This window comes from Helobdella robusta (assembly GCF_000326865.2).
Source record: "Helobdella robusta unplaced genomic scaffold HELROscaffold_35, whole genome shotgun sequence".
Lineage (NCBI taxonomy): Eukaryota > Metazoa > Annelida > Clitellata > Rhynchobdellida > Glossiphoniidae > Helobdella > Helobdella robusta.
This window is the reverse complement of record NW_008704704.1, coordinates 1,703,572-1,712,401: the sequence shown is the minus strand read 5'-3', so window position 1 is coordinate 1,712,401 and position 8,830 is coordinate 1,703,572. Positions and strand designations below refer to the sequence as shown.

General features: G+C 37.7%; 2 protein-coding genes across 2 annotated transcripts; both read right to left on the bottom strand.

Moving 5' to 3' along the window:
- Positions 1-1,663: 1,663 nt before the first annotated feature.
- On the bottom strand, positions 1,664-4,595 carry HELRODRAFT_175906 (hypothetical protein; the record flags this gene model as incomplete). Its single annotated transcript, XM_009023269.1, has 4 exons — positions 1,664-1,731; positions 2,799-3,314; positions 3,389-3,829; positions 3,911-4,595. The coding sequence occupies 4 exons, from the start codon at positions 4,593-4,595 to the stop codon at positions 1,664-1,666; spliced, it is 1,710 nt and encodes a 569-aa protein (XP_009021517.1).
- Positions 4,596-6,288: 1,693 nt separating this feature from the next.
- Positions 6,289-8,518, bottom strand: HELRODRAFT_175905 (hypothetical protein; the record flags this gene model as incomplete). Its single annotated transcript, XM_009023268.1, has 3 exons — positions 6,289-6,881; positions 7,770-7,858; positions 8,463-8,518. 3 exons carry the CDS (start codon positions 8,516-8,518, stop codon positions 6,289-6,291), a joined length of 738 nt encoding a protein of 245 aa, XP_009021516.1.
- Positions 8,519-8,830: the final 312 nt, after the last annotated feature.

The window sequence follows — 8,830 nt, the reverse complement described above, 5'->3', positions numbered from 1 at the left end:
ATACAAATATATCCAACAAAATTAAATTGAAAACTCTGTGTCAAAAAATTGGTAAATAGTCAGAAAGAAAGAAGAATCAAATAATTTATTACAAATGCTAGTGTTTCAATTACTTTTTTAGTTTTTAATTATTTAATATCAATAAATTACAAGAATGCAACTTTGAATGTAAATTAATTTTACGTTAATAATTTATTTTCAATTCAATTTAAAATTTTTAAGTTTTCACACTAAATATCAGAGGTAGTAATCATAAACGATTAATAAAAAAAATGAAAAAAAAATTAATAAATTTTCTAAACATACGTATCGGAATCCATTGTTTTTTAAAGTTAACAAACTTTGCAAAATAGAGAACAACAAACCGAAGGCCGAGTATAAACAAAAAACGTTAGTAAAGTAGACAACAAATACTAAAACTTTAAATATTTATAGAATGCATCAAGGGGAAGCCTATTTACCAATATACAACACTTTCTTTTGGGTTGAAGCAGGGATATGCAAAGAATATTAATTTTTTCAACTTTTAATTATTTTCGGTAATGTCGATTTTATTATTTTAAATTTATATCAAATAAAAGTAATTAATTACCATATTGAATAACAATTAAAAAAATAAAATTTTAACATTTTAAATAAAAGCAATATTCCGTAATTAGTAAATATACGATCGTAACTTTTGACTCGAACAATAAAAAACAATTTTATTTTTTTTAATTTATACCAAATAAAAGTTATTAATTACCACATTAAATAACAATTTTAAAAAATTTAAATTTTAACATTTTAAATAAAAGCAATATTCCGTAATATACGATCGTAACTTTTGACTCGAACGATAAAAAATCACCCTCCAACTCCCCTCCGGAAGTATTTACCTTGTTCGACCGTTGAAAGTGAGCGAAGGCCGTTATATTTATTCTAGTTATATGGAATGAATAAGCATAGATCAAAAATGGATTCTGATAGCTTAATGGAACATATGTATTACGCTAATAATCCTTTAACAGCACAGGTTCAATTAATATATCTGGTAAGTACTTAGGAAATAATATAGATTGAGACTTATAAATAAATGTGCAAATTTTAAAAATTATTCTATATTTTATGGGTAACCAGTGCTAGAAAAAAAGATATGAGGATATATGAGAAAAGAAAGGACACGAGCAATTAGGCAAACAGCTGAGTTAAAAGCTTTACTTAAAGAATAGGAAGACCATAGTAGAGCGAGTTACAAAAATCAACTCTAGATAAGACTAAGTAACAAGAATGGAGAAGAGTAGGATCATCAAGAAAAGGCAAAAGTTTTTTAATTCTACGTAGATAAAAAAAATAACATCTAGCAACACTATTTATCTGAGAAAAAAGAGACATGGTAGAATCAAAGATAAAGCCTAGATTACGAAACTTGTGAGAAACATCAAGAGTTTTAGAATCAGGTAAGATAATAATAGGAAGAATAGTAAGATTTTTAGATTAAAAAAAAAACAAATTAATTCAAATTTGGAAGGATTAAGTTTAAGACACAGTGTAGCGGGTTCTTAGCGGCAAAGTTGAGACGTAGACACAAAACAAAAAAAAATTTATTCTGTAAACTGAAAACTATACCAAATAAATATACAATGTCAATAAAGAAAACCAAAATAAAAGTTAAAGTTCGAGGTTAGTATGCAGACTTGTTCCTGCCAGTGCTGTGAGCACGTACGAGCGGATACTGTTTCAACTTCTTCACTTGACAACAATGTAGAATCCTTCGAACACTGGTGTTATGTGGGGTTGACTCTTTCGGTTCCAGCCGTCTTCTGTACCGTTGCTGTTCCTTGTCAGCATGATCCTCCGCATAACCATGCACGACCTCCAAGTTGTGTCGTAACTCTTTCAGGTATACATCAGGTTGTTTTCCTAGTTTTAGTGGCAAGCAGCGTTCTCCCACCCATGATTCTTTTAAAATCATTAAAGGACCCCTAGGCAACGTTCCATACAACATGGTGAACGGGCTAACATGAGTGGTCGCTGAAGGTTTCTCTCAAAGAGCCCACAAAACAAATGGTAACATACGATGCCAACTACGAGGATGATCTTGCGCCAACTTCTGGATCATACCCTTCAACGACTGGTTACATCGTTCCACCACTCCTGCCGCTTCCGGATGTCCCGGTGTATTGAATAAAGGACTACATCCCAAATTTTGAAGCAATGCCTGCGTTATACTACTCGTGAAGTTAGTACCCCGATCTGAACTGATGGCCCTTGGTATAGAGTAAGTCATAAAAATTTGTTACAGCACCTCACATGTCGCTTTGGCAGTAATATGCCTCATCGGGTATGCCATGGGCCATCTAGTAAAAAGATCCACCACAACTAAGGCGTAATTATATCTTGGTTTGGGTCCGCTTTCCGTTGATATCATCAAACCAATACAATCCATTACCAGATGGAAAAATGGTACCTCCTCCTTCCTGAAAATGGGAGTTATGGGAGTTCTTTCTGTTATCCTGACCGGGTTTCTCAGTTGGCATATTTGACAAGAGTGACAATATCTTCGTATCTTCTCACACATTTCTGAAAACCAAAAGCTAAGGGCCACCCTTTGTCTTGTAGATTTAGCAGCCATGTGTCCAGCAAACGGTTTATCAAGTCCCATTTCTATCACTATCTGAAGCCTGGTTGCTGGCAAACTCAACTGTTTCACTTTATAACCCAATACAGTTTCTTGGTGGTATAAAATGTCATCTTCGATAAAAAAAATTCTTTTTTTTTCATTTTCGCCCACTCCCAACATTTTTTGAGCGTCTGACATTTACGTTGTTCCTGAAGGAATTTTTTCTTTTCCAGCGTACAGCCACTTTCCACACTCTCTTTATCATCTTCATCTCTAATATTACATTTATTATTCTTCATCGTCGCATCTTCCTGACCACCATCATTATCATGAACATCCGCCTCTTCATCATCGACTAATCGACCACCGTCGCTACCAACCCTTGCTTCCCCTGACCGAACCACATCTCCCACACCATCTACCTTATCTGCTTCATCCGACTGACCAACGTTACCAGCATCATCTGCCTGATCAACATTACCAACATTACGTTCCATCTTCTCATCCTCCTCACCATCAACGTCGTGATCCTCATCACCATCAACACTGCTGGCATCCAAATTACAATTATTAATTCCACTGACTTCATCATCTTTCTCCTCATCAACCTCATGATCATCAACTATATCTACAATACCACTGCCATATATTTTACAATTATTATTTTCATTAACTAGTTCATTCCCAACCTTATCTAAAATACTGCTGCCATCTATTTTACCATTATTAATTTTAGGTCATTGTAGGAAGTACTTTCACTACCACTGTTGTTAGATATCAATCTACCAGTAGTGTTGCTGTTGCTGCTGTTGTGAGCTACTTCATATCGTCCAACATTACTTTTATTGTTATTACTATTATTGTTGTGAACTGTATGGGTACCAGCTTTGTTAACCTTATGTGATCTAACAATGCTTTCATCATTACACTTATCATCATTTTCACTGACACGACGTTTGGCTGCATCAACACCATCACGCCTATCAGATCGTCCACACCTCTCCTGACATGGTATCTGGAAGCTATCAGTGTTGTAGAACGTCAAGGTGCTCTCATTCCCCAACTTGATTGGTGTGATATTCTCGGTCATCTCGAGTTTCACGGCAGGTACCACATACTGTTCTGCCATCTTCAACAATTCTACCATCTTGGGTGTAATAATTAACTGTTCGCTGGCATTAGGTACCACTGCACACCATACTCGTACAGCGGGGGCAATACTTTCGCCTTCATCAGGGTTATAGGCCATCATTATTCATGCACCATCAACTTCTGTCGTTGGTCCATTCCATCCCTTGATCCTCAAACGTTCCCCTCTGGGTATGTTTAACTTGTGACATAAGTCTTGAGAGATTCTACATACTTCTGCTCCACTATCTTCCAATGTTGCACAGGTCGGACCAGCTTGAATTTTAACCTGAACAAATGGTCTTTTGAAGTATTTTTCAGCCTGTATGGTCCCAGGAGTAATACCTGGTTTCTTCAACTTCTTTGTGGCCTGAGGCATAGCAGTGACCTGGCATTTCAAGAGCTTCTTGATGGAGTTATGATTTGTTTTCTGGGTACAAAATTTAGCAAGATGTCCCCGACTACCACAGTGATAACAACCTACCTTTGATATTGATCCTTTTACAACCTTTTTGTTGAGCCATTTGGGATGTGTTCCGGGACGTACAGCCGTTTGGAGTGGTTTATAGCCTGAGGCTACATTACTAGACAGTCTCATGTTCATGTTGGCCTCATATATTTCCACAACATTGGCCAGACGTTCGTGAGTTAACCATTCCTCACCTTCCTGAGCTAATACATGTTCCAACAAGTTTTTTGGCAACAATTTCTTCATTCGGTCCACGACTAGCAGTGAAAGTGCTTGATCCAACGTTTCAACCTTCCGACTTTGAAAATAGAATTGGAGATTTTGATGTAGTCTCGATGCAAATTGCAAATGCAGGATATGTCTCACCATGTGCCTTCCGAGCCAAAAAGAATTCATCGCGGAGTGTCATCGGGCAAAAACGACAATAACGTATGATCTGTTGTTTGATTACTTCATAATTTAGATAATCATCAGTTTTAATCTCATTTAGTACTGTCTTCATCTTTGTTTCCAAATTAGCCAGTAACAGATCTGCTCGCAATTCCTCACTAACTCGATGGCTGTCAAATATTCCTTCGATCCTCTGAAAATATGCTGCAATTTCACGGGGATTCATAGGACACATTCCTAACATTGGACTGATTCTACGAATTATACTAGCGGTATGGTCTCCTTGCCGAGCATTATTATTCTCCTCAACTGTATGTCAGCTTCTCTACGTTCCCTCATATCTTCCTCCATCAACCTTGATTTCAATCTTACTTCTTCAGCTGCTGCTTCCTCTGCTCGTCTTTCAGCTCTTTCCGCTGCTTGTTCTCTGCGTCGTTCCTTCTTTTCTGCTGCTTCCATCATAATCCGAATTGCACGGGATCCAACGTTATCTCCTCATCACCCTCGTTCATGCCTTTGTCTTTCGACCATAAATTGTAGGCCATCTTTACCAACTTTACCACGTTGTTTTCGTTGTGTATCTTCGTCAATGAAAATTACTCACCGGCAATTGACAAACGCCAACTCTTACCACTGGCGCTTTCTGTCCTTCCTGTTGACAAAATCTACTGCCGCTTTCTGTCCTTCTTCCTATTGACAGAATCCCACTTCTGACACCAAATGTAGCGGGTTCTTAGCGGCAAAGTTGAGACGTAGACACAAATCAAAAAAAATTTATTCTGTAAACTGAAAACTATACCAAATAAATATACAATGTCAATAAAGAAAACCAAAATAAAAGTTAAAGTTTGAGGTTAGTATGCAGACTTGTTCCTGCCAATGCTGTGACCACGTACGAGCGGATACTGTTTCAACTTCTTCACTTGACAACAATGTAGAATCCTTCGATCACTGGTGTTATGTGGGGTTGACTTCTTCGGTTCCAGCCGTCTTCTGTACCAATATTGCACCACCTGTGCTTTACCCAACCGACAAACGTTGTTGTTACGTTGAAAGGCAACTACTTCGTTCGCCACCCTCCAACGCAACAGATAACTACTTCGTTCGCTACCTTACGTTTGTCGTCGTTGAGCTCGTAACAACCCCGTACCGTATTTCCAGCTCACCCGTCTAACCACTGACTAACTACCAACAACGTACCAACAAATGAAACTTCTCCCAATAATACCTTACCAACCTTACAAACTCTGCCATATCATCGTCATACTCTATCTATCGCGACAGAAATGTGAAATGAATCAATTTTAAAATTAATTAAGTCTAGTCGTAATCTCTCGATTCGAATGATAAGCTTCTCAGATTAATACTCTATTTATTGCATTTGCATTATTTTATTTTATTTGTACTGTCATGTTCATTGTTTTTATTGCTGAATAAAAGATCGTTCCCATTATTATTATTATTGTTGTTGTTGTGCTGCGTTGTTTTGAAGAGTTGAAACACAAACTAAATAGAAAACAATAAGCGTAATGTACGTATACTAATTTATTACGTAAAATAAATATAACGTTCTATAACCAAACGAATTGAACGAACTAAAAAGCATGTCACAGTAAAATTCACATTGTACATTAATTATCGCCCAAAAACAAATAGAAAAAATAGTGATGTGCCCTGCACCTAACACCTCCCCAACAAGCTAAAGTTTGTGGGCAAACTTATGACGTATACGTTCCGATCTTCTTGGGAGAGATATCGGGTCGAAAAGCACTTGACTACTTTCAGGCGTGGTAGGTTTGACGATTGAATGCCTTGAATCAAATTGGGACTGGGTCCCAGTGATTTCCCCTGGGTCGCCATCTTGGTTGGCACCGTATCTAGGACGGATTTGCTCTACGTGTCGTTTCCATAGAAGACCATGTGAGATCGATTTTACCAATATGTGTCTTCGACTTAATCTTCGAACAACTATTGCAGGAGCCCGTCTGGCTTGACGATCTAATCTTCGAACAACTATTGCAGGAACCCAACTGGCTTGGCGATCTCTTCTTGGGCCATAGTACTTGACATAACACGGTTGACTTATCAAAATCGAACATTTCACCTTATTGTAGTTTTCTTCCCTCTCTTTCCCTTTTAAAATTGGTCGGAGAATATCATGCAGGCAAATATGAACTAAAAGACCGGTTGAAAAAGGAGTTCTTCTGTATTGCATGAGGAACTCTCGTAAAGCAGCTTCGGTCGGCAATGTTGATTTTGCCATAGACCTTTCAAAAGTTTGAACGAACCTCTCTGCCGGGTGGTATGGGGCGCCTGTAAGGTGCTGAATCCCCCTCTCTTTTAAATAGAGTTGAAATTCCTCTGCAGCATCAAATTTTGGATCTTCACCCGATGGTAAGCGACTCAACGCATCTGCATTTCCGTGTTCTGAAGTCTTCATGTATTCAATCGTGTAGTCGTCATCTACTTTGTCTTGTATTGCAAGAGGAACAGTTCGTGGTCGTCTGAAAACTGGTGTTATATTTTCTCGGAATTTGATGTCCAATTCAACATTCTTTAGACAACCGAGGCTAGGATCAAAAATCTCTTTGAATTCCAGACATAGCTTTTCACAATCGTTTGTCAACTTTGAAAAGTTTGGGCATGAAATTGTGTTAATCTGGTCTCTCAACATCTTGTTGATATCTATTTCGAAATCTTTAATTAATCTTCGACCGATTAAATTTAAACCCTGAATGTCTGTTACGTTAATTTTTATAGGGTTCCAGTCTTAACTATTTGAAATCGTGGCAACAACTGAGCAAGCACCTCTGACTGGGATTTTATTGCCGGTTGCTGAACGATACTGAGAACTCACCAAAGCCAAAGAAGGGGAACCTAAATCTTCCCAAACGCTGACATCGCAAAAATTTTCTTTGGCACCACTGTCCACTTCAAAAGTTTTGTTGAAGTTCTTAAAATGTAGCTCTAGCTGCAGTTGATCATCATCTTCAATAGTTTTTATGGTTAAGACGTTTCTTTTGAATTTTGCAGCAAAACACACTTGCTTTACGTGACCCATTTTATTGCAGTATGAGCATTTCATCCCTTTGGAGAAGCAATCTGAGGCCCAGTGGCCATGTTTTCCACATCTGTGGCTTGACGAATAGGATTTTGGATGGAACTTTCCAAAATTTCTACCTGGTTTGAAAGTCCCTTTTGGATCTTTCATGATCCCTTTTGCATGAACCCCCGTGTTACCTCTGGAATGTACCAGCAGAACCGGATCACTGTGAGATGTACCCCATAGACCGTGTCTTTAGCTACTGTTGCTGCACTTTCAATTTCATCCGCAATCTCGATAGCTTTGGAAAAAGAAAGCTGAGCTTCTGGAATCCTGAAAAGAGCTTTCATATTGCTTCATTTTGAGTGTTGCAAATGAAATTTGTCCTCAACGCTTCAACATCTAATGGGTTTTCAATATTAAGAAAATCACATGTAGCTGCAGACTGTCGAATTCGGTTTGCTAATTCTTGAACTGATTCGCCCGGTTTTCTTTTGCAGTTTGTCCAGAATTTGTAGCGTTCCCTAATCAGAAAAGTTGTAAGGTTGAAAGCTGAATTCATATATTCGACCATCTCCTTGAAATCCAATGAGTTTACATCACGAGGTGGAGACATTTGTTTTGAAACCGTCTCCAGGGTTTTATATATGTCCGAACTCTGATTTGTAAGAAATACCTGAGCTGCCTTTTGCTTCGAGACTGAATTGGTCAGCAAGAAAGTCTCAAACCTTTTAATGTAATCTTTGAACAACTCCTTTTCGGGCTGGAATGATTCGAATTTCGGTACTGGCGTGGCTTGAAAAGATTGCAATATCTTCGCCATTTCTAACTGTTGCTTCGACATCATTTCAGCAAATATCTTCATCATCTCCTTCATTTCCGCCATTCTGCTAATTAGTATTCACCGTAAATCAGGAAAAATCCTGTCGACTGCGCCACTGTTGTGTTTCGTTGTTTTGAAGAGTTGAAACACAAACTAAATAGAAAACAATAAGAGTAATGTACGCATACTAATTTATTACGTAAAATAAATACAACGTTCTATAACCAAACGATTTGAAACGAATTGAACGAACTAAAAAGTATGTCACGGTAAAAGTCACATTGTACATTAATTATCGCCCAAAAACAAATAGAAAAAATAGTGATGTGCCCTGCACATAATTATTATTATTATTACCGACGTTTTAAAGTTTAA